Source organism: Passer montanus, unplaced genomic scaffold, assembly GCF_014805655.1.
Source record: "Passer montanus isolate IOZ18808 unplaced genomic scaffold, ASM1480565v1 scaffold45, whole genome shotgun sequence".
Taxonomy (NCBI): Eukaryota; Metazoa; Chordata; class Aves; order Passeriformes; family Passeridae; genus Passer; species Passer montanus.
Window position 1 is genome coordinate 4,570,851 of NW_024369373.1, and position 23,746 is coordinate 4,594,596.

A 23,746-nucleotide genomic window follows, 5' to 3' on the forward strand; every position below is an offset into this window, starting at 1 on the left:
GCACATATCATCTTTCTCTGGGAGACTGGATGCTTTTTCTGTAGGGAATATTTTCCTGCCTTTGGTCACAAAGGATCAAGTGCTGTCAGTGGAAGTAGCTGGACAAGCACCCACCATGTGCTGTAGGAATAAGGGGCACATCTTAATCCTGTGACAGCAAGCACAGCACCAGTGGGAGGTGCTGGATCACATTCCCTTGCCTGAATTTCCTTGTGCTGTGTGAGTGCTGCTGCTTTTTCTTCATGCAGTGCAGGTACACTGAGGTGAGTGCCCAGATTGTCCCTGCATCGGGGTCCCCTGTCACTGCACATTTCTGTGTCCATAATGACTCTTCATAAACAGACCAGCTTAAAATACCCTTCTGGCAAATGAATAATTGTGGTTGTTTTGGGCAGCAGCACTCACCCGGAGCTGTTGAAGCCTAGTCAGTAGCAGAAAGGTTGTCTTACTTTGGAAGGATCTGCCTCTTGCCCACAGACTTACTTACTTACTTACTTACTTACTTACAAGGCTCTGCCTCTTGCCCACATTTATGCTTGGGCTTGTTACATGTGCCAGTGATGGGGAGCTTCTGGTCCTGGGAGCAGCCATTTTGCAAGAGCTCAGCAGCAGTTGTTACCTGGCAACAGTATACGAAATTTCGGGTTTCAAACCAGTGAAAATTTCCAGCGAGGATTCGCTGAGGCAGGCGGCTTTTCCTTGGTGGGCTGATGTGGGGGTGCAGATGGGGAGGGCATTGTTCTCCACTGGGGCTTGTCAAATATTTGCCTTGCTAGTGAAGAAGAGTCTCCTTCACCCCCTGTTATGTCTGTCCCCTCCTAAAGCCTTCAGAAGGCATGGAAGCCACCAAGCAGCTTCTGCTAGGCCAGATGTGCAAAGTCAGGGCATGCACACTCTTCAAAGCACAGCTGGGCCTCTGCACAAATGGCTGCTTTACACAAAATTTGAGTGCTATAAACTTCTCTGATTGTTTAACCAAGGGAAAAATATGGGAATCCCAAACGCAGAGCTGCAGTGTTTCCTAGGAAAATTACTTAAACACCTGGACTTGAAGGTCTCACGGTCAGAAGCTGGTTTTGAAAGTAACAAATGTGTTGTTTCCAGCCAGCCCCAAATGTTGCAGCTGATCCCTGCGCTGCTGGACTTCAGAGGTCTCTCTGCAGGCCTGAGGGTTAGAAGTACATTGTCAAGAATCTTTTGGTCTGCCACTTGATTCAGTAAACCTGAATTACCAGCTTAGTCTTTCTGCTCTAAAGCTATTTGCTCCTTGAGCCTGGTTAATTTCCTTGAAAAATGTTCTTTGGAGTTTCTCTGATTTGCTTGTGAAGTAAAGAGAACTGTTTCACTCAGATGTGTGGAGGTGAGTTTGTCATCACACGGGAGGTCTCTTACACATCCTTTTTGTACAAGACTTCTCCCAACCAATTCAGCATATTCTACCTGACAGACCAATAGAGGCTGACAAAAAGCACCTGGAGGGGGTGTATTTCACCCAGTGCTATTTCTTTGAAATGCATGTTGGGCACAGCTGGTTGTGCTTTTCCTCAGGTTCGGTGAATGAGAACCAGAGACCGTCGAATTCGTATAACGGGGACCTGAATGGGCTGCTGGTGCCTGATCCCCTTGGGAGTGGAGATGGACCTGCTTTGGCCAAGCCAGTGCATCGCAGCATCTCCCTAGGAGCCCTGCAGGAGAAGCAAGTCATGTAAGTTTTGTCAAAGAAATGCTGAGAGTCAATAGAAAACGGCTCAAATTCGGTTCTCTGGAGCGTGGACGTGCATGCTGGGTGTCTGACAATGGGTTTTATGTTCAGTTCAGGTGGCAGTTGTGAGCCAGTGTGAGCTCTTGGTTAGAGCTTTTGTAGCTTTTGTGAGGCTGATGCATGGAGTCTGCCATCCTTGCAGTTCAGGAACTGAAGAATATCTGCAGAGTTGTTCAGAGAAGGGAAACAGGACTTACATGATGAAACTTGCAGGTCAGAGTGAATGTAAATCATGAGGTCTCTGGCTGAAACTTGTGGCTTCCCTGTAGATGTCAGCAGGACTCCTTCAGGGACCCAAGTCACCTGAGGTGCTGCAGAGCTCATGGAAGTAGCTTCTGCTTGCGTTCTCTGGTCATGGTTTTGAAAGAGAGTGCCATGAGGACGATGAACAGTGTGCACTATTTTGTTAATGATGTTCAGCTGGTTGGTTTTGGTTTCTTTGCACCTTCCAGTGTTGAGGACTTGAATCAAATATGAGTCTGTGCTCAAGTGAAATGAAGTGAAGGTTTTTAGGCTGAGCAAAGCAGGTGTTTGACTCTCTCAAACCCGCGACACATAGGGAAGGGAGACTCAGCTGAGAGGAGCTTGTCTCCACATATTCATCTCAAGCTCTTAGATGCACAAATCCTGCTGTGTTGCTGTTAAAATTATGAATTTAACATAGTGTTTCATATTCTGTTCCTGTGAGTCCTGTCTGAATTTACCCCCCTTTTCTTTATTTTGAAGCTGCCTTTCTGGTGATGACAGCTCCACATGCTTAGTGATATCAGCAAAAGACGTGGAGGTGGTGGCCAGCAGTGATTCCAGCATCACCAGTAAGGCCAGAGGGAGTAACAAGGTAAGAGCAAGAGGAAGCATGGTCTGTCTCTTGTTTAGTCACAGCAGCCCATGCTTGAACATTTTTAAACAGAAATAAATATCTTCTTTCTTGTGTCATAGGAGTTTGTAATTAGGTGGAAGTTTGTCAAAGAGTTTACCAAGAAGAAAAAAGTTGGAGCAGTGTCTTGTAACTGATTGTTTCTGTTATTCCAGAGTCTGGCCGAGTTATTGTGTCATTTTCAGAAGTTCACGATCTAAGCTGTAGGTTCCTGGGAAAGTGTCCTTTCTGCACAAACATGATTTTTCTGCTGATTGTTTCCTCCCTGCACCCTGAAGGGAGGGTTTCCCTGCCTGGGAGGGGAGGGTTTTGCTGGCGTCAGTCCTGCTGAGAGCTCTGGCCAGCAGGTCAGAGCTGCAAGAAGCAGTATGCTGAAATTAGAGCTGGTGCTGAGCAGAGAACTAAGCTATGCTCAGAACAAATGCTGATGATTAGGAGAGAGACATCTGGTCTTGATCCACTCAGCCCTTTTCCATTTTGTTCCTTAATTTTCTATTTTGTTGTTTTTTCATTTTCCATTCCATTTTGTTCCTTAGTACACTGTGAACTAAGGGACCACAAAGATGGAAAAGATAATTCTAGACATTTCTCATGTTTTGTTTTCTTTCTCCTGAACAGGTGAAAATACAGCCTGTTGCTAGATATGACTGGGAGCAGAAATACTATTATGGCAATCTGATAGCTGTCTCAAACTCCTACCTGGCTTATGCCATTAGAGGTGAGTTGTCTTCTTGTCTTGGATGTGATTTTTATTCTTTTGCTCTGTTTATCATTGAGAAAGGCAGAGTTTACATCAGAACAACATAACTGGCACTAATTGAAACATACCTTGCAATACTCAGATCAGAGTGCTGTTGTAGAGGGAATATAAGCAATGGTGGAGAGAAGAGTTTGTTATGTGAGAGAGTTAGAAACAAAAGAGAAGGACTCAGTGGGGATGTAGGAAAAGTTGAAGGACTACATTGGTTTTATTGGAAAGCTGATGTTCATATTTCTCCTCTAATTAAATATTTCTGCAGTAAACAAACTGCTCTGTAGCAAAGCACAGAAACAGCCCCATGGTAATTTGAGCAGATAAGTGTTTGTGATGGATTTGCTTGCATAAATTTAGACCTGAGTTTAAGGCTAAATTTTGAGGATCCAAAGAGCAATGCAGATGCAGTGCCTTGTGCAATAGAGGGAAGAAATCAGAACAGCACAGGGAAAGATTGTTTCACAGCATATGGGAAAGAAAGTGGCAGAATGAGAGGAAACAGTCTCAAGTTGTGCCAGGGAAGGTTTAAATTAGATTTTAGGAAAAAATTTTTTCATGGAATGGATTCTAAAACGTTGGAACTGCCCTGCCCAGGGAAGTGGTGAAGTCACCATTCCTGGAAGTGTTCAAAAACATGTAGATATGGCACTTGAGGACATGGTTTAGTGGTGAGCATGAGGGTTGTGCTGGTTGGACCTGATGATCTTAAAGGTGTTTTCCAGCCATAAGAGTTCTATGAAGTGAACACTTAGTTATCTACAGTGTCTCTTGCTGCTCTCATAGAAGCACAGAGTGTCTGTTTCTCTTTGTTCTTAGTTCTCACACCCGTTTATCTGGTCTTTTATGAAACCTGCTACTCTGCTCTTGTGTTTTTTCCTAGCTGAGGTTATTTTAGAGTGGCTTAAGGATGTCTCACCCTTTTAAAAGTATTTTAAAAGCTTGGTTGTAGTAACACTAGTGGTTTGCTAGGGCTGGTGTGGGCATCAGGAAGTGGAAGCACCATGATCTCTGTTAGACTGCCTGCTTTGTGGTCATTGGTGTCTGTCTGAAAAAGGGAAGGTGGAAACTTTGCTTATTGTGCACATGTCCTGAAGCATCTTTTCAGTCATGAAAGCCAAAAAGCAGTGCTTTCTGCAGGCTGAATGTTCATGCCTTTTGCTTCCTCTTACAGAATGTGTATTTGAACTCTCTGCCTCTTAGTGCCTTTTTTTCTCCAGTAACTGAAAATTAAATTGCTAATAAAATTAATTCACTGTCACTGGAGGTCAGCTTTGGAAGTGTGGCAAACTCAGGATGAAGGTTTAGGCCTGGCATTTAATTGCAGCATTTAATGAGGATAATCCTGGGAATTATGAAAAGGTTATGAGAATTGTGGGAGGTTTATGAGAATTATGCAGAGAAACCACAGACATAAATGGTGACTTCTCCCTCTGTGTGTCTGACAGCTGCCAGCAATGGCTCTGCCATGGTGCGGGTGTTGAGCGTGAGCACTGCTGAGCGGACCTTGCTGAAGGGATTCACGGGAGGCGTGGCAGACCTGGCCTTTGCTCACCTCAACTCCAACCAGCTGGCCTGCCTGGACGAGGCTGGCAACCTTTTTGTCTGGCGCCTGGCCATGGAGAAAGAAAAAATCCAGTATCTTGTCCAAATACACCTCCTGTCAGCCTCTGTGTAATGTGAATGCAGCCCCAACATTACCCTTTAACTTTGGAGCCTTTGCAGAATAGCAGCTTGCAGAGGAAAGATTGATAGTTATGCCCCTTCCAGAGTATCAAAGCTGTCAACTTTTACCTGCATTCAGCACAATCATTACTTGAAATTCTAGGAGCACCTCAGTGCTCCTGGTCCAGGCAAAGTAGACAGTGAGAAGTGTCAGTCTGTACCAGCTGGCCTTGGGTGTGGACAGTGTCACCTCAAGTGTGTGACAGAGGTTTGTCTTGTCTGGTTCTCTTTTCCTCAGTTACTTCTCTAGGGAAGAGGATGTAATTCATCCCATCCACTCACTATCTTCCTTCCAAACCTGTCATCCTTTTAGTGGCCCTGAAATTTATTTTCAGTGTTCATTACCCTAAATATTTTCCTTTTAATTGCTAGGAGTGATTGCTCAGTGCTTCTGGGAAACATGTGAGGTATGTCACCTCAGAGTAGCTTTTTAATTTTAATTGTGCACCATCAAAAGCAACTGGAGCAAAGGTGGTGGTAGTTGTTGAAGCCCTAATTTGTGGTGGTGCACTTGAGCACTCAGCTGGGGGCAGTGTGGTAGCTCTTGTCTCTTTCCCGGCTAGTGTTGCAATGCTAAGGAGTCATCTAATCATTAGCTGTCTGATGGATTGCACATTCAGACATGGCTGTGTGCCCTTGTTGTGTTTATACTGTCACTGCAGCCTGCAAGAGAAAATTTTAAGAACCTATAAACTTTTGTAAGCTGAAGCTCTTCTGTCAGTGAAGAAACTCTAGCTTGGCTGCTTTCTCAGCAGAATCCCTTTGCCTGCTTCCTTTTTGAATCGATGGCCCAAAAACCCTTGAGGTTTAACAGCATTAAAAGCCTGACCAGGTTATGGCTGGGTATTAGCAGCACAGCCAGAATGTTACATTTCTTAACCCTGGTGATCAGAGAGGAGATCCTGGTTAACATCAAGCGACCTGACAATACCCCACTGAACACCTTCCGGAGAATCATCTGGTGCCCCTTCATCCCCGACGACAACGAGGAGAGCGGCGAGGAGGGAAGTCAGACCTTGGCGTTGCTGCATGAGGACAGGGTAAGGAAATTCTGCTTTGGAAACGTTGTCCTAATTTATCATTAGGAGAGAATTTGATGGAGGAAAGAGCTGAGTTTACAGTGAACTTGTAAAGGCTCCTGTCTAGTTCATGTTGGGGTTCCTTTTGTAAGATGTTGGATCTCTTCCCAGGAGAGATCATTCTCTGGGCCTCAGGAGGATGGAAAGGGAACTTCTGCTCACCATCAAATGCCAAGGACCTCTTGCAATAGAGACATCACTTGTCTGTTCAGGCTGAGCCAGTACCCAGGGGAGAGGCTTGGTGGGCAGCAGCTACAAATGCCAAGAGCAACTCCCTGTGTTATGTATAGTGCCAGGAAAGCATGGAATGGCAAATTGTGTGGAAATGGGAAGGTGTATGTCACACACTTCCATTGGGCTGGTGTATCAGGCCATAAGATAAGGATCTAGAAAGTTCTCTGGATCAAACCAGTGGTTATAAAAATAAACCTGTGTGCCTGCATGTTTGTTTTCCAGGCAGAGGTGTGGGATTTGGACATCATCCGAACCAACAACAGCTCCTGGCCGGTGGAAGTGCCTGATATCAAAGAAGGTTTCATTGTGGTGAAAGGCCACAGCACGGTACAAACCTGGGTTCTTTGCGTTTTCTTTGGGTTATAGGGTCCCAGGAGCTGCAGTTCTTAGGACAGTTGGCTGTAAAAAAAAACAGTTGTGAGGCAATTATGATTGTGAAAAGTCAGAAGAGCCCAGATCAAAATGAGTTTTATTCATAACACGAATAATGGTAAAAGCAGTGGCAACAGAATCCCTTGTACTTGAATTTGCTGTCTGGAAAAGGTGGTGGTTTATTATTACCAAGGAAGAGGGTGCCTGTCAATTGTTCTGTGAAGGCTTAATATTAGAAGCTACTAGTTTCTGTTAGAAATCACTCTGGCCTTCTCAACTATCAGATTGTTGGTCAAATTCTTGCTTAAAGAGAGAGCTTTTTCTTCTTGTAAAGTAAGAAAAACTATAAAATTACTTTTCTGTGTCTCTTTTCTCCCTCTGTATAGTGCCTGAGCGAGGGAGCACTTTCTCCAGATGGAACTGTGTTGGCCACAGCAAGCCATGATGGTTTTGTAAAATTCTGGCAGATCTATATTGAGGGACAGGATGAGCCAAGGTAACTGGAGAATTGGGAAATGAAGGATCTTGGAACAGAGAGCAGCATTTTCTCTGGGAGAATTTCCTTGATACAGAATTATCTGTGATGGTCATTCTCAGGACATTATAAAGATACAGCATAAGTGTTTGTAACTTGTTGCTGAAAGAATGCACCACTGAATATCCATAGGCTTATGGGAAAAGCAGAGAGCTGTGTCTGGAAATGGGAGTTCTGTGCTTTACACCAGCTGTAGTCAAACTCTTTTGCACTGTATGTGTAAATGCAGGAAGCTGCTCTGAGCTGTTCTTTTCAGTGTTGACTTCTTTTTGCATTGTATTTTTGTTAAGACACCCAACCAAATGGCAACATGGGATTTTATTTTTTTATTGGTAACAATATTTGTCTTTGTGATCTCCTTATTTTATACAAGACTTGTAAAGAGCTGTGAGTCAGTAATGCTTTGTGGCTTCTGGACAAGGAGTTATGTGTTCAGTGTCATCATTCTCCTTTTTTACCACTCCCTTCACTCTTGGATGTTTTCTCTGATTTATTCCCAGGTGTCTTCATGAATGGAAACCCCATGATGGTAGACCTCTTTCCTGCCTGCTCTTTTGTGACAACCATAAAAAACAAGACCCAGAGTAAGTCTCCAACCTAAAGTGACCTTAATCACAGTGCCAATTCCATGAAAATAATGAGAATTCTAAACTGAGGAGTCCTCTCAGGTGTGTGGTATGGTCAGTCTTAAATGGCCTGTTAGTCCTCCAGATTTCAACTGCCCATTGCTGAAAATATAGCTTTTATTGTTATTGTTGCTTCAGTTGTGATCTTAAGGTTTCTGAGAGGTGTAGTGGTTTCTAGTCTGCCACAGAGCAGAAATTTCTGGGAACTTTAAGCCATGGTTGGGCAAAATCAGCCATGGGCAGCATGTGAGACGCTTTTCTGGGAAGGGCCAATCTTCTTTAAGAGAATTTGGATCTGTTGTGCCTACAGAGTTCCCTTCTGGAGGTTTCTCATCACAGGAGCTGATCAGAACAGAGAGCTGAAGATGTGGTGCACGGTGTCCTGGACCTGTTTGCAGACTGTTCGGTACGTGTGCGGGGATGCCCCTGGAGGCTGGGATTTAAAGGGACTGAATTTGCAAAGGTGATCCCTGATGTCCCATGGATTCTACTCCTTTGACATTCTGACCTATCATTGGAAGCTCTCAGGTGTGGCAGACTGTCAGGTCAAGCTTAGGCAAGACCACGGAAGTTTATACTTTTATTATTTGTGTTACCAAGATCTGTTGTCTTTGCCTTGTTCTGTAAAGCATGGACATAGCTGTAGCATGAGGGGAGATTACACAACAAAACTGCACACCTTGAGTGTTTTCTTCTCTAGAAATTTTAGATATTCAATAACTAATCTAGGATATTTTCCTATTAGTGCTTGTCCTGTTTAAATTTTGAGAAGCTGCTGTGTTGATAGAGCTCAAGAAATTATCCAAGGCTTAAATGCTGAGCTGTGTAAGTCCAGAAATTGAAATTGTGCTTTAATCCATCCCTTGACTCAGCTTAGGTTCCCTGATTTTATTTTTCTGATGGTGGATCATGGCCTTTCTCACTACACACATGCTTAAGGCCACTTTGGATTTTCCCTCTTTAAATGAGAAGAAATGACATAGAGTACTGCTTTTATCACCTCACGCTACAGAAAGTCCAAAACTTGTGGAAGGGTTATTTTGATTTGGTGGATTTTTGGTTTTAGATCTGTAGCACTGACTCTTGTACTCCTATGAATGTGGAACATGATGAGTAATGACTAAGTGTCACCTTCCATTTCAGTGTTCAGAATCCATAACTTGATCCTATGCTGCCATCTCCCAGCTGCTTTCTTAGCTGATGTCAGCATTGATTTCAGCAAAGGAGTTTTTCTTCTAGTGGGTGGTTGCACTGTAATAGGGCTGTAAACTCCTTAAGGTTCTGTGGGAGTTTTGGTAATTAGTGCAGTTTCATAGCAATCATGCTGGTTGGGCTAATCTACCTTGCTGTCTGCACCCCCTCCCTCTTATTTGTATATGTAGATTTTCTCCTGACATCTTCAGCTCCATGAATATTCTTCCCAGCCTGAAAGTCTGCCTGGACCTTTCCGCTGAATATCTGATACTGAGTGATGTGCAGAGAAAAGTAAGTAGTTCATTTTATTACTGCCTGTGGGAAATGGTGGCTGAAGCAGAATTGGCCTTGTGTGTGAATGGTTCTGCTGCCTGGGTCTGGGATTTGCATGTTAGTAGATGAAAAATGAAGAAGTTGACTCAGCAATTTCACTGTTAGATGAAAAAGGGCAGCAATTCAGCTGAATAATCTTGAGGATGTTTAAGGATTATTTCTCGCCCTTTGTAAAGCTCTCATTTGGAGATACTTGTGTCTGGCATGACAGGATTAAGTTCTTGATCAACACTGACTCCCTTAAGAGTGTGGTGCTTGTGGTTCCCTTGAATGTTCCATTTCATATTTCAAGATCCAGGCTTTATTCCTCACGTTATTTCCCTTGTTCCCAATCTGTTTTGGATGCTCAGCTCTGTAGTCCCAACACATGTGCATGGTCTGCTCTGAAAGCTCTGACTGACCATTTCCAGGTCTTGTATGTGATGGAGTTGATGCAGAACCAAGAGGAGGGCAAGGCTTACTTCAGCTCCATCTCAGAGTTCCTCCTTACCCACCCAGTGCTGAGCTTTGGCATCCAGGCCGTGAGCCGCTGCCGGCTACGGCACACCGAGGTGCTCCCAGCAGAAGAGGAAAATGACAACTTGAGTGTAGGTAGGTGACAAAATTTGGCTGCTGTGTGGTCAGGATTTCTTTCCTGGCTGGCTCTGACTTTCTTGTGAAAGGCTGGTCACTTCTCCCAAATAACAAGGCAAGAGGCAACAGCCTCAGGTTGCACCCAATGAGGTTTAGATTGGTTGTTAGGAAAAAGTTCCTCACCAGGCTTAAGCTGGGTTGTCAAGCATTGCAACACAGGATTCAAGGTGTGTCCTGGTCACTGTCCTGGTCCTGCTGGTCACACTGTTGCTGAAACAGGCCAGGATGCCAGTGGCCTTCTTGGTCACCTCGGCACATGCTGGCTCATTTTAAGCTGCTCTCAACCAGCACCCACAGGCCCTTTCCCACTGGGCAGCTTTGCAGCCACTCTGCTCAGCCCATGGTGCTGCAGGGGGGTTGTTGTGACCCAAGCACAGCACTGGCACTTGGCCTTGTTGCACCTCACACATCTGGCCTCAGCCTGTCCAGATTCCTCCCTCCCTCCCTTCCTCCTCAGCAGCCAGTCAAGGGAGGGAATTGTCTTGCTCTCCTCTGCAGTGATGCAGCCTTAACTTGAGTCCCATGTGCAGTTTGGGGCACTACAATTTAAAAAAGACACTAAGCTGTTAGAGAGTGTCCAAAAGAGGGCCATGAGGATGGTGAAGAGGAAGCTGTATGGAGAGTGGCTGAGGTCACTTGGTGTGTTCAGCCTGGAGAAGAGGAGCCTGAGGGGAGACCTCATTGCACTCTTCCAGCACCCTCACAAGGGGCAGGCACTGATCTTTTCAATCTCAAGACCAGTGACAGGACTCAAGGAAATGCCATAAAGCTGAGTGGTAAAAGTGGAGGTTTTTGTTGGATATCAGAGAAAAGTTTTTCATCCAGAGGCTGGTTGGGCACAGGAACAGGTGCCCTGGGGCAGTGGTTGTAGCACTGAGCCTGTCTGAGTTCAAGAAGCATTTGGACAATTCTTCCAGGCACATGCAGTGATTCTTGGGGTGTTCTGTGCAGGGCCATGGGTTGGACTCAATGATCATTATGGGTCCCTTCCAGCTCAGGATGTTCTTTGATTCTGTGGAGTTGTCTGCAAATTTACTCAAAGTGCTCCTGATCCCCTCATCCAGATCATTGATAAAGGGAATCTGTATCATGCTGGTTCTTTGCTGTCAGTTCATCCTGCTGTGATGCTTTTGTAGTACTTTGTAGTTTCCATGCAGCTTTATATTTTACCTTTGTCTCCTTTCCAGAAGGTGCTCAGGGCTCTGGGGCTGTTGAATCAGCAGCGGGTGTGCTGATAAAACTCTTCTGTGTTCACACCAAGTGAGTATGTGTGTGCAGCTGTCTTTGTCCTAGTCCTGAACTGACCTGTAGAAATTTAAGTTAAATTCTTTTGCTCATAACAAAAGCTACTTGGCCCCATAGAAATTTCTGGCTGTGGTGTGTATGGCCTTACCAGGAGGTAGCCCTGAATGGTGTGCCAAGCTTGTATTTCCATGGCCAGGAGTGATTTCAGAGTTGTGCTCACACAGGTGCTGGGAAGCGTCTCAAATAGCCTGGGTGGCAGAACTGGGTGGCACAGCTGAGTGAGGATCAGCTTCTGTTGCTTCTGTGACAGCCAGAAAACACTGAAGCATTTTCCAAGGGAATTAGTTCAGTGAAGAGAAATCTTCTGAGCCTTAATGATGCCTTAAGTCTTCTCCTGATGGTTCTTAAGCTGATCAGAGATGCTTGTTTCTTTCTAGGGCCCTACAGGATGTGCAGATTAGATTCCAGCCTCTTCATAGCCCTGACACAAGTGCTTCCATGCCTACCCATGGCTCTCATGAAGAATTTGGTGAGCATGTGTGTTAAATTGGTCATCAGTGTTGCTGAGCCCTTAAAGGTTATTGTTGGGGAGAGCAGGAGGGTGGTTTTGGGTATCTCTTTGTACTCCAGTGGTGTAATTGCATAAAGGGTTCTGAATATGGAGGAGCAGTGGAGCAGGAAGCTGGTTAGACCCTGGTTGTGAGGATGGAGTTTGGGATGTGTTAGACCAGGAGTGCTAATGCTTTGTGCATGCTTGAGCTCACTGTCCTGGGTGATTTGGCACTTGTGAAAGAAACTTGAAGTTTGTCTCTTGTCAGGTGGAAGAGATCAGAGTGACAGCAGAGCTGTGGGAGTAGAGGGGGCTGGGCTGTCTGTGATGAGCTCTTCAGCTCATTCACCATTCTGGGATGTGGCATTTCAGCTAGCCTTGCTTTTAGGGAAGAAAGGAAGCTTGGACATTTTATTATCAAAGTCTGATAAAATCCAGTCTGGCATACAAAGAGAAAGCATAACACAGGATTTGCTTTGCTCTGAGCTTTGACTGGGATCTTGTGAGGTTTTCACTTGTTCTTTTTGGAATCAAGCATGGCATCCAATGGCACAAGTTTATACTTCGTGGAATTAGAGCTTTAGTTTTGGAGGGAAGTTCCAGACTGATTTGTACCTCTCCCTTGAAGCCTTTCCAGACCACATGGCTGATCTGAGCACGGAAGGGCTGGGCTCTGAGAAGGAGTCTGTGCACGGCTCGCAGCCAGACCTGCGGCGTATCGCTGATCTGCCCGTGCCAGCAGACTTCCTTTCCCTCTCCAGTGATGCCAAACCCAAGCTGATGACTCCAGATGCATTCATGACACCAAGTACTTCTCTTCAACAGGTAATCAGAGATCAGCACTGTTAAGGTGATGCAGGGAATGGGAGTGGATTTTGGTACTTTTGGACATGCTTTCCAGCTGTAATGACTGTGATAAGCTCTGCTAGCTGAATGCAGAGGAAACTCTGCATGTAGCCAGACTGAGCAGAGACCTGTTGGCACATCTGAAATGCTAAACTGCCTAAGCTTGTGTTGTGTTATGTTTAACTGCAAAACCACTGATGTAGGTATGTTTTGTAGAAATATGGGTTTGCTAAATAACTGTATCTGAGCTGGGAGACTGCTCTTACTGGTTTGCACATGTTGTTTGGGGATATGATATAACTGTAATGGAAGAAAATATGCAGATTTGAAATGATGAGGTAGGTAGTTGGGACTGTTCAGACTTGTGAGATCCCAGTGGAGTCCCCCACTCTCTGCCATAGGCCCTCTGCCTCTGCACTGGAGAGGTCACTCTGGGAACTCAGCAGTTCCCCAGTAAAAGCAGCCAAATAATGAGGATGTTTTGAGATTTGCCTTTGACCAGCACCTTAGCAGAGCAACCCAACCTGTGGGGGTGTTTTCTATTCCCTCTTCACCAAAGACTCTCTAGGAGTCTTTCTCTATCAGTTTGAGTTGTGTTGTTGCCCTCTGTGCCAGCCTGACTGCTGTGTGTTTCCTTGCAGATTGCTGTATCTCCAGGCAGCAGTGTCAGTTCCCTGACTGCAGTCACAGCCATGAGCAGCACTTCTGTCACGGATGCCTCTCTGCCCAGGTAAATAGAACATGGGATAAATAATGCATCTGCAACTGAACTGGCACAGGCCTTTGGGATAGCACAGAGCTGTAGCATGTCTTGTAGGAGAGGAGATTATAACCAGTTACAAACTGGCCTGAGTCCCAACATCCCTCTATAGGCAGCTGTTTGCATCCCTCTTGCAGCTTGGAGCATGTCTGTTACCTAGGGGCCAACAAGAGTGTTTTATGTGTGCCTCACAGGGATTCTGTTATTGCAGCTCAGTTTTGTTGCTCTCCATGCTCTTCCCAAAGGGCCATTGTTGTTTACAGGTAAGAGAACTCTGCAGCCACCAAGGACAGGGAAAGAATTAGGACTGGTAGGAAAATCTTAGTGTGACAGTGGGTTGGGTTGCATAACAGGGGAGAACTTCACTTCTGGGGGTTGGGAAAGGGAGAGAGACCTATCTCATAGTGTCTTGTTTCTCCCTGTACCCTGTACAGTGTGCTCTGGAGATAACAATTGGTCCCTTCTCTCACTGACCCCTCAAATCCTGTAAGATTGCAATGTCCCTTTTTTTTCTTTTTTGTTGTATCCACCTGGTATCTCTCTGGGCTCTGTGGGGACTAGGACATGCAGGTGCTCATTGACAGGGAGTAGCTGACCATGGTGGAAAGAGCAAGGTCTGACCTTTGTACCCCATTGCCTCACACTGAGTGTTTCATGCAGATCAATCATTTCTTTGGGCTGCTTGATTTGCTGGTGTCTGTTTCTGCAGAGCTTCAGAAGACTTGACTGTGAGCCCCAAGATGCAGCTGGACACCAGCCTCACGCTGAGCAGCAGCAGCAGCAGTCTCCAGACCAGTCCCAGGAGTCACCCTGTTCTTATCCCAGGCCTCCCTGACAAGCTTACACCAAAGGCACCTGTTCCAGTAAGGCTCCACATGCTTCTCCCTTCCTTCTCCTGGGCCAAGGAACCTCTCTATGGGCCTCTACAAGCTGAAGTTGCTCAGCCTGGAGAACAAAAGGCTCTGAGGAGCAGAGTGGCCTTTTAGTGGTTTAAAGTGGCTTTTTACATGGGGAGACTGGGATAGGGCATGGGAGAATGATTTTAAAGTAGAAGAGGGGAGGTTTAGGTAGATGCTAGGAAGAAAATTTTTTTCAGGGGGTGGTAAGGCACTGGCACAGACTTCCCAGGAAAGTTGTGGATGCCCCATGCCTTTGGGTGTTCAAGGCCAGATTGGATGGGGCTTTGAGCAACCTGGTCTAGTGGAAGGTGTCCCTGCCCATGGCAGTGGGGTTGGAACAAGATGGGCTTTCAGGTCCATCCAACCCAAACCTTTCCATGATTCTATGAAATTACTCTTTTTTGGATGTTCACAGGGACAATATGTGCCCTTTGGAAAACACAGCTGCTGGCACAGATGTGCAGTCCAGTTTACTCAGCCACGTTGGTGGAATTTGTCCATATATAGAACAGCTTCTCTCTGAAAGAGAGATACAGCTATAGACAGCTGCAATACAGCTGTAGATACAGCAACAGAGAGACAGCTCTAGCTTGTGCTGTCACCATTCCAGTGGCTGGAAGTGGTCAGCCTTTGTGTTAAGAGACAGTGCTACCTGGAAAGGCTTATTCCTGCTTGTTGGTCTGATGAGTCTGAAATCTTGATTTCCTATCCCTAACTTTCAATTTCTAGGTGTTGTGTAGAACAGATCATGACCAAAACTTGAAATTGAAACAAGTTTTCAGTCCAGGAGATGTTCAGTGTTAAAACTAATGTTCTCCTTCAAAGAGGAGGGAGTCTGGAGCAGAGCAGGGAAGTAGAATTAGTGTTACATTTTCTTTTGAAAGTGAGTTCAAACTAGCATTGGCTTAAGTGTGTTGTTAGCCCAGTTGAGAGTCCACTACAAGTGCTGGGACTGTTTTCCATCTGATGGAGTGGAGCCAGGGAATCACATGAGGAAAGGATACAGCAGGCTGTTTCCAGAGGCAGTTAGTGTAAGACACCAGGGGTTCTTGGGGTGTCTCCCCATTATCCTAAAGCCTCTCGTTTGATTTTTTGTTTGTAGGTCGCACCAGGAAACTCCTCTCTAGCACTGGAACTGCAGGAAGTGGAGCCCTTGGTGGTGCCCCAGGCTTCTCCCACCCGTGAGCGCTCCCCAGACGTCATTTCCTCTGCTTCCACAGCCATGTCCCAGGACATCCCAGAGATTGCTTCCGAGACCCTGCAGCGCAGCTTTGCGGCGGCTGCGCCCGGGCTCCCCGGGGAGGGGCTGGAGCCCGGGCACCACGCAGACAGCATGGCCTCAGCTGCCTCTGCCTTGCACCTGCTGTCCCCCAGGAACCGCCACAACTCCGAGCACAGCCACCACTCTTTGGACATGCCTCCAGTGGAGGTGGACAGACTGAATGCTCCATCCTTACTGGAGACTGCTTTAACTCAGGAAAATGCATCTTCTGACAGTGTTGTGAGTCAGCCGTGGCCGGCAGCTCCGGACATAACCCGGGAAACCAGGAACAGCATGGCAGACAGGTAATCCCTTGGGTTTGTCTGGCACAAGGCAATTTGTTTGCATTGCCAAATTGGCAGCTTGGTGAAAAGCTCTTATGTTGTGATTAATCCAGAGCAGTTCTCCATCCCTCTTTCCCTTGAAGGATCTGATGAGTCAGCCTTCCTGTCTGCTGTGTCCTGAACTTCCTAGGCCACCTCTAACCATTTTTGCTCTCTGATACCCTTTGCAGTGTAAATTATCTCTGTTAAGAAGGTGAAAAGTCTACTTTGTTTGCCTTCATGTTCACATGGAGACTTGGATTTTTTTTGTGTGTGTGCTCTGGAAATCAAACCAGTACCAGCTACGTTCTGCCCCGGGTGATGCAGGCTTTTGTTGAATCAATTGACAAAATAACTGACAGGTTTGCTTGTATGTCTCTCTTCTAGGACTGGCTCTATGCAGCTAGTGTTACAAATACATAAAGTACTTTAGCAGTCAGAAAATAAATGGCAGTAGAGCAGGACTGAAGGATGGTACAACATCACTTAGGCTGCTTAGAAGGAGCAATCTGTTGTGCTGGAGCAGTGCTGGGTTTCATCACAGAATTTCATTCATTTCATTTCATCACAGTGTCCCTGTCCTGTAGTAGGATGAGAACAGTGAGATGCATCTGGCATCTCCAGATTCCACTTAGGCTGGGGCCACATGCACCATGTGAACCTGCAAGCACCTTCCTTTTCAGCAGGACTGGAAGGCTGAGAGGGTCAGTGCTGTCCCTCAGGTAATCCTGGACTGTTCACTCATCAGAGTTGCAAAGAAAGGCCTCACCTTGTGCCTCCACAGCTGAGGATGTTGTTTCAGGAAACAGTCCCATCTGATGGCTCTGGGGGGCATTAAGATTGTGTTTCTACACAATATTTTGTCTTCTACTCATAATATGAACTTGAGAAAATACTTCTGTAGGAGTTTACCACTCCCCTCAATCCCACTCTGTCTTTGAATTCTTCTGGATGTCTTACATCAGAATACCAGATCAGCTGTCTCTGACTGTGAGAGATTTCACAAGTGCTCACTTCTGTGTGAAGTCCTTCCTGCAAGCTGCACTCAGGCAGACCTAATTGACAGCCTAGAAGCACGTGCAGTTTGCTCTCAAAATCATTGTGAATCTCAGACTGGATCCACTGTTACAATCCTGTCTGTTAGAGCTGACCCATCAAATTCACACACTTCCTCAGACACTTTAAGGAACTAAGAAGCACTGATGACTTTTGCTTCAGTGATCAGTATTAAATGAGGAAAAGCAAATTCAAGATGATGCTATTCATGGTGTGCTTACCTGTCTTGCATGAATGTTGGGAGATGGTTCTTGGTTACTACTTCAAGCACAGCTGAGCTGCTTCTCCCCTTTTGAAGCCCCAGAAAAACACATGGACAAGTTCAAGTGCTTAGTGCCTCTACACAACACCTGCCTCTTCCTGGATCTGTAGGATCAGCTTGGGGTTGATTTTTGTTACACACTTCTATCAGGATCTCTCATGAGACATGGAGAGAGTGAATATGAACTGAAAGAGACTTTCATGATGGTATTTTCTTTTTCCCTTCTCTAGCCCAAGGGATGAGGTTGAAGAAAAGCACAAGAGCTCTTCCTACCATCGACATAGCTACCACCTTCTGCAGCATGACAGCCAGGATGCCAGTGCAGAGCAAAGGTACCAGAGTGCTCAGCCCCCTCTCTCACCCTGCATGGACTCAGCTCAGGCTGCATTTGTGCCTCTGTCCCCAGCCAGCCTTCACGTGTGGGGTGAATGTCTCTGCTTTGTCTCTTGACTGTAAGTGTGTTTGCAGCCCAGCTTTCCTCATGTTCTCGTGACTTCAGCTCATCTCAGGATTGGCCTCTGGGCCCTCCCCAGTTTATTCTCTGTAGGGAAGGGTTTGATTGTTCTGCCTCTAAAAGCATGGACCAAGCTTGGTGTAATTACCGGTAAAAACCTTTTAAGGGATCAGTTTCCAAATATAGTGCCTTATTTAAGGTAGCAAGGGTACCTCAGGAGTAAGTTTCTTGCTTCTGACATCTTTCCTCCCTTATAAGTGCCCCTGAAGTTCTGTGGGCACATTCTGTGTGCCTGACAAGCTCAGCCCTGTTTGACAGCTGGGGGTTGTCCACAATCCAGTTGTCAGTTCAGACTGAAACATGCAGCCTGTATTGGAAGCTGGTCAGCAGGGGAAAGTTTCCAAGGTACTGAGGATCACAGACGTTTTAGGCTCACCTGACCCTCCTCTGTTCTTGGATTGTGTTCTGTGTGCAGTGCTTGCTGTCTGTAGAGCTGTAGGGATGTGCTGTGCTTGGGTTCCCTGCTAGGCTATGCTGGGGCTCGTGTGCCAGGATTTGCAGCTAAACAGGCATCCTTCAGCCCTGCTGTCCCTAATGCAGGGACCCCCAGGCCTTGCTGCACAGCACTCAGGCTCAGCCTGAGCAGACCTGGATCAAAGCAGAGCAGCCTGCTGTGAGCTCTATGGAGGTGACTGTGAAAGGTTAAGTGGGGGTGTCTGTAGCTGATTGGCTGTGTGTGGATGAAGAGCAGTGTGAATCCATCCCTGCAGTGAAGGCTGACACAGTCCAGTGTTGTGAGTGGTGTCCTCTCCCTTCTGTTCCTTCACAGTGACCACGATGATGAAGTTGCAAGCTTGGCTTCTACGTCAGGTGGATTTGGTGCCAAAGCATCTGCACAGAGGCTGCCTGTGAAGGACTGGAAAGTCAAGGCATCCCCCCGGGCTTCCCCAAAGCTCAAGAGGAAGGGCAAGAAAGATGATGGGTACGCTGGGCTGGCCAGGGCACAGGAGGCTGCAGGACCAGCTGGGCAGGGCCACAACCTCTTGCAGCGGTCTGAGGCAGCAGCCAAGTGCTCCCAGCTCTCACCCTGTCTGCAAAGGGCAGGAACCCCACAGAAGGCATTGCTGGTTACTCAGACACTGACTGGCACTCAGGAGTGGGAATAGTTCTGCACTATCTCCAGCTGAGACTCAAAATCCAAAATACAGCTGGGCTTGAGAAAAATGTGTGGGAGGTAAATTACACATTGTGAGGGGTCACTAGGCCCTTCCACTGGTTTCAGTGAAGGCTTCTTTGGTACTGTGAGTGTCACAATGGCCTCCATTTTTAATTGGCTTCTGAACAGCAGCACAGTGCCCTTGTTCAGCAATATCTGTCATTTTTTACCTGCTTGCTGCTTCTGTGTGTTTCTAAACATGGTTGTATCAATATCATGCAAGTGGAAATTGGTGACTGGAAAGGTCTGCCCATGGCACATTAGACCAATCTGTCTGCCATCAGTGTGAGGAGAGCAGCAGAGCTTCTGCACGGGGCTCTTCTTGTGTTCCCATAGCTCCATGGGGATCTCTGGCTGTGCAGATCACAACAAAGAGGGGCTATAGCATTTAATTCTGTCTGTGGTCGTGCACAGTGACACCTGGAAGCTCTTGGCCTCTGAGATGACTTTCACTTTTTCTGTCTCAGTCCTTTTGAAGTTGCTGAGTAGATGCTGTCTGGGAACTAAAAGTGTTTACTTTTCTTCACTGGTCTGTGACTTCGATGGAGACATGCAATATTAGTGGATCAGTTCAGGGTTTTTCTTTATTCTGCTGTATGAGCTGGAGTGCATCACTAGTTTCTTCACCTTGAGAGCTGGAATCACAGTAGATGATTTATGCTCATTCATTCTAAATTTTAACAAATTAATACTTGTTTTTTGTTTGGGTCTTCCCTGGCTTTGAATTTGGACAGAACTTAAAAACCAGTGGAGTGCACTTTGTAATAGTCCTCATTAACACTTGGTTCAGGTCTCTTCCCTGGAAAGGGACCAGTCTGTAAGGAATTTCAGGGTCTGTGAACAGTGCAAATGATAGTGTAATAGTGCTGTAAGGACTGGGATTTCATCACTTTCTCTTCATTCTCCATGTTACACAAGGCAAGCTGGAGTTATGAGCTGGAGTGTGAAATCTAAAGCAACCATCAAACGTGTGATCTGTTTTGGCAGAAGATTTGGATAATAAGAGGAGTTAATTGACATAATTGGGTTACTACTCTTTCTCTGTTTGTTTCCAGGGATATGAACCAGTCACCAAGATCATCTAATAACCAGGTGAGTCAGAGCTGCTCTTCATGATGCTTCATATCTTACTAGGGAAGACCTAGGAGCAAGTTCATCCCAGTTCCTTGAAGTATCATGGGTCATGCCCTAGCAGGTTAAGAGGGGGCTGCACTTAGGCTTGGAATTGCTCAGTGCTGACAGGCAGCAGAGAAGGAGCTCTGTGCTCTCCAGACTGATGATTTCTTTCTCATACTTGCTTGTGCCTGCAGCAGGATAAGCTGTTCCTGTCAAAGAAAGGGTCACAGGGGGATTGGCCTTGATGTGTCTCCTTGTTCCTTCCCCTTAAGGGTGGGTCCTCACACTTCTTGAACTATTTTGAGCAGTGAAGTGACAACATACTTAAATTTATACTTGTCCAGTTGTTTGGTAGTCTAAGTAAACAAAAGCTCTGAAAAAGTGCTCTAAAGAAGCCTCCTTACTGTACTGGTTGCACAACTCTTTTGTGAGTGTTTGAGGTCATTGTTTACATCTGTAGGCATCAACACTCTCAGTACCCGGCCAAAAGTGAATAAAATCTGTTTTGAAGGGTGTGTTGTATCTAAGCAGTTGATATTCTAAGCAACCATTTATTAATTCCATGCAGGAACCTTCTTTTATCAGTTTATTCCTTGGCACAACAGTTCTTGGGAGCAGGCATTAAACTGGTCCTGTTTGCAGCGTTGTGTGTTACACTTCACTTCCAGGCACAGAGGCTGCCTCAGTACTGAGCAGAAAACTCAGCTGACCTCCAGTGCTGTTAGAAATCAATGCTTGTCCCCTCCACACGCAGGTGACACCGGAGTTCCAGGATGAGGTGATGTGCCTCCTGAGGAGCCAGCAGCGGGAGCTCTCCGAGCTGCGGCAGAACCAGATGGAGCTGCTGCAGAGGCTCACAGATCACCTCGATGCCATCCAGAGCTCCCTCATGGGCCACATGGAGAGGGTGATCGACTCCCAGCAGGAGCAGGAGCGTATCCTTGTTTGCAAGTGTTGAGTGGAAGGCTGCAGGGCAGACTAGAGGCACAAGGAAGGCTCAGAAAGGTCAAGGATCTTGGGAGCGTGGGGCCCTCAGTGCAGTACAATTGCCTGGCTGCAGCATGACTATTGCAGCTGCTCTCAGGCCCTTTCTCAGAGCAAGAAACTCAGAAGTAGAACAGAGAAGAGCTGACACCTCTGTGCCATTAAATCTTAGTTACCCATTAAGCCATAAGTGCTGCAGTGCTGGTGTAGACCAGAGGTGCACTTGGTACATTATCCCTCCTCAGGCAGTGCCCAGTTGCACAAGAGTAATTATGGGCTGATCCTTTCCTTCCTTTCCTCCTTAAGGCAAGTCAGTACTTGCACCAGAAACAGCATCTGGCTGCCACACTGCATAGCTGGATATAGAATTAACTTGTTTGTCCACATTTGTTTATATGGTGGTCTACAGGTCCCTTATGTGTTGTCTGACAGGTATTTTCTTTTGCTGCTTTCAAACCTGGTATCCAGTTATTTGTATTGTGAGTTATTGGCTCCTCTGTACATTGGCTGCACTGAATTTGGTTTTGTTCCACAAACTGAGCAGCTCCAGCCTATCTCATGTCTGAAGCCACTCTTAACTTCTATGACAATAGCTTTCTCTATTAATGAGTCTCAGATTTTCCTTTTTTGACCATCAATCTGATATTCACAGATAACTTACTTTTCTACTGAATTTTTGTGTCTAGAGCTGTATTGTAATACTAGAATAATTCTTCCTTTCTCCACCACTTTATGCATGGACTGAATTTTGTCAGCAGCTGAATTGTCATTTCATTGTTTGTTTTGTCGGAGTTTGAGATTTTAGTTTCTTTAAGATGTGTTTGTGTGTTGGCTCTTTCAGAGAGGTTGCTTGTTTCATGAGGTATGAGTAGCCTGAAGCCTGGATTTGCTTCCATCACTGTATCACATCCACTATTTCCATCCTGTAGAAACATTTTTACCAACTTGCTGTTTATGGATATTGGACTTGATGGTTTCTGGTGCCCTGGTTTTGGCTCAGATGGATTTAATTTTCTTCACAGCAGCTCATGTGAGTTATGTCTTGGATTTGTGACCAAAACAATGCTGATAACACACTGATTTTTTTGCTGGTTTTTCTTTTTCTAGGCCCTGTCAAGGCCTTCTCTGTTTCTCATGCTGCTTCACCAGGCAGAGGCTGGGGGTGGTCGGAGTTGGGAGGAGACAGAGCCAGGGCAGCTGATGCCAGTGACCAAAGGGGTGCCCCACACTGTGTGATGCTGTGCTCAGCAGTAAAGGCTGGGGGAAAGGAGGAGGAAGAGGGGACACTTGGATTGATGGTGTTTGTCCTCCTCAGCCACTGTTGGGCATGAGGGAGCCCTGCTTTCCTGGGAATGGCTGAACACCTTCTCACTGGTGGGAAGTAGTGAATGAATTCCTTATTTTGTTGGGTTGGCATGTGCAGCGTTTGCTTTACCTCTTAAACTGTCTTTACCTCAACCTATGAGCTTGCTGACTTTTACCCTGCCAGCTCTCTCCATCCTCCTGCAAAGGAGTGAGTGAGTGGCTGGCTGGGGCTGAGCTGCTAATGGGGCAGCCAAGTTAACCACAGTATGTAGGAAACACTACTGTCCAACTTACTTTAGCTGTTTGACTTTCCAGTCTTGCCTTCCAAAGCTCTTTTCTCACCCTGATCAATTGTTTAAGTCACCCTGTTTCAGGAACACAGCAGTAATCTCATGAGACCACTCTTTCACCAGAGCTGCACCTTTGCTCTCACTGAGCCTCTGGAGGTGAGGCTACCGTCCATCTTTGTGGACAGGAGTGTTGTGGGTAGACAGGAAACGTGTTGTTGTGCTCCTTAACCCAGCTTCTCCTTAGAGAGAAGACTGGACCGGGTGCTGATGGAGGGGCAGCAGCGCAACGGGCAGCTCCAGGAGCACCTGTCCCAGCAGCTGTCCCAGTCTCTGTCCACAGCCGTGTGCAGCCGCCTGGAGAGGACCGTCCGCGAGGAGATGAAGAAGACAGTGCCCCAGTGTGAGTGTGGCTGCCTGGGGCTGGGAGCTGGATCCCTACAGGAAGCTCCAGTGGGATCAGAAGCACACTGGGGAAGTGCTGGCACTGTATGAAGCAGGAGTTAGGTTGTGTGAGCACCACACAGGCTGCTGTGGGCCCCACTGGAATCTGAGAGGTGGTTTAGAAGCAGTGTGAGGCTCCCAGAGGCTTTCCAGAGAGTGTGGTCTGACCTTCCATAACAATCTCTAAAGGCTTTGGAGTCTGTTCAGTAGAGGAAGGTGAAAGAGGCTGATGAGTTTGGAAATGCTGGGACTTGGTTGGAGCAAGCTTGAAGTTGTCTTTGCCCTTTCTCAGTGCACTGGCACCATGCATGTAAGGAAATGTTCCAAAAACTGCTGGTGGGAAAGCCTGCAGCGAGAGCTGCCTAAGCAGGGCTACCTGCTGCTGTTGTGGATCAGGTCAGCTGTGACTTTGTCACACCAACTCTTAAAAACTCTCAAGTCTGGAGGTTCCACAACTTCTGGTGACTTCAGAGCTGTACCACCTTCCTAGCAAAGACTTTCTTTAAATGTCTAGCCTTAGTTCCCCAAGCAAAGTTTGTGATCATTGTCCCTTGCTGTGTCATATCCAAGAATAATTTGATTCCATTTTATTTTCTGGGCTTTGTAGTGTGACTTTA

At 46.3% G+C, this 23,746-nt stretch overlaps 1 protein-coding gene across 1 annotated transcript in view; it reads left to right on the forward strand.

The window, feature by feature from the left end:
- Positions 1-23,746, forward strand: part of EDC4 (enhancer of mRNA decapping 4) — a 32,839-nt gene that overhangs the window by 2,311 nt on the left and 6,782 nt on the right. Inside the window, exons 2-24 of the mRNA XM_039721539.1 lie at positions 249-253; positions 1,549-1,705; positions 2,489-2,600; positions 3,258-3,357; positions 4,839-5,028; positions 6,008-6,155; positions 6,651-6,755; positions 7,187-7,296; positions 7,836-7,919; positions 8,272-8,367; positions 9,344-9,446; positions 9,899-10,079; positions 11,309-11,381; positions 11,804-11,895; positions 12,545-12,741; positions 13,404-13,492; positions 14,232-14,385; positions 15,524-15,987; positions 17,554-17,655; positions 18,607-18,759; positions 20,049-20,085; positions 20,864-21,044; positions 22,933-23,088. Coding sequence (XP_039577473.1) covers positions 249-253; positions 1,549-1,705; positions 2,489-2,600; positions 3,258-3,357; positions 4,839-5,028; positions 6,008-6,155; positions 6,651-6,755; positions 7,187-7,296; positions 7,836-7,919; positions 8,272-8,367; positions 9,344-9,446; positions 9,899-10,079; positions 11,309-11,381; positions 11,804-11,895; positions 12,545-12,741; positions 13,404-13,492; positions 14,232-14,385; positions 15,524-15,987; positions 17,554-17,655; positions 18,607-18,759; positions 20,049-20,085; positions 20,864-21,044; positions 22,933-23,088 — 3,089 coding nt within the window. The remainder of the gene's footprint in view (positions 1-248; positions 254-1,548; positions 1,706-2,488; positions 2,601-3,257; positions 3,358-4,838; positions 5,029-6,007; positions 6,156-6,650; positions 6,756-7,186; positions 7,297-7,835; positions 7,920-8,271; positions 8,368-9,343; positions 9,447-9,898; positions 10,080-11,308; positions 11,382-11,803; positions 11,896-12,544; positions 12,742-13,403; positions 13,493-14,231; positions 14,386-15,523; positions 15,988-17,553; positions 17,656-18,606; positions 18,760-20,048; positions 20,086-20,863; positions 21,045-22,932; positions 23,089-23,746) is intronic.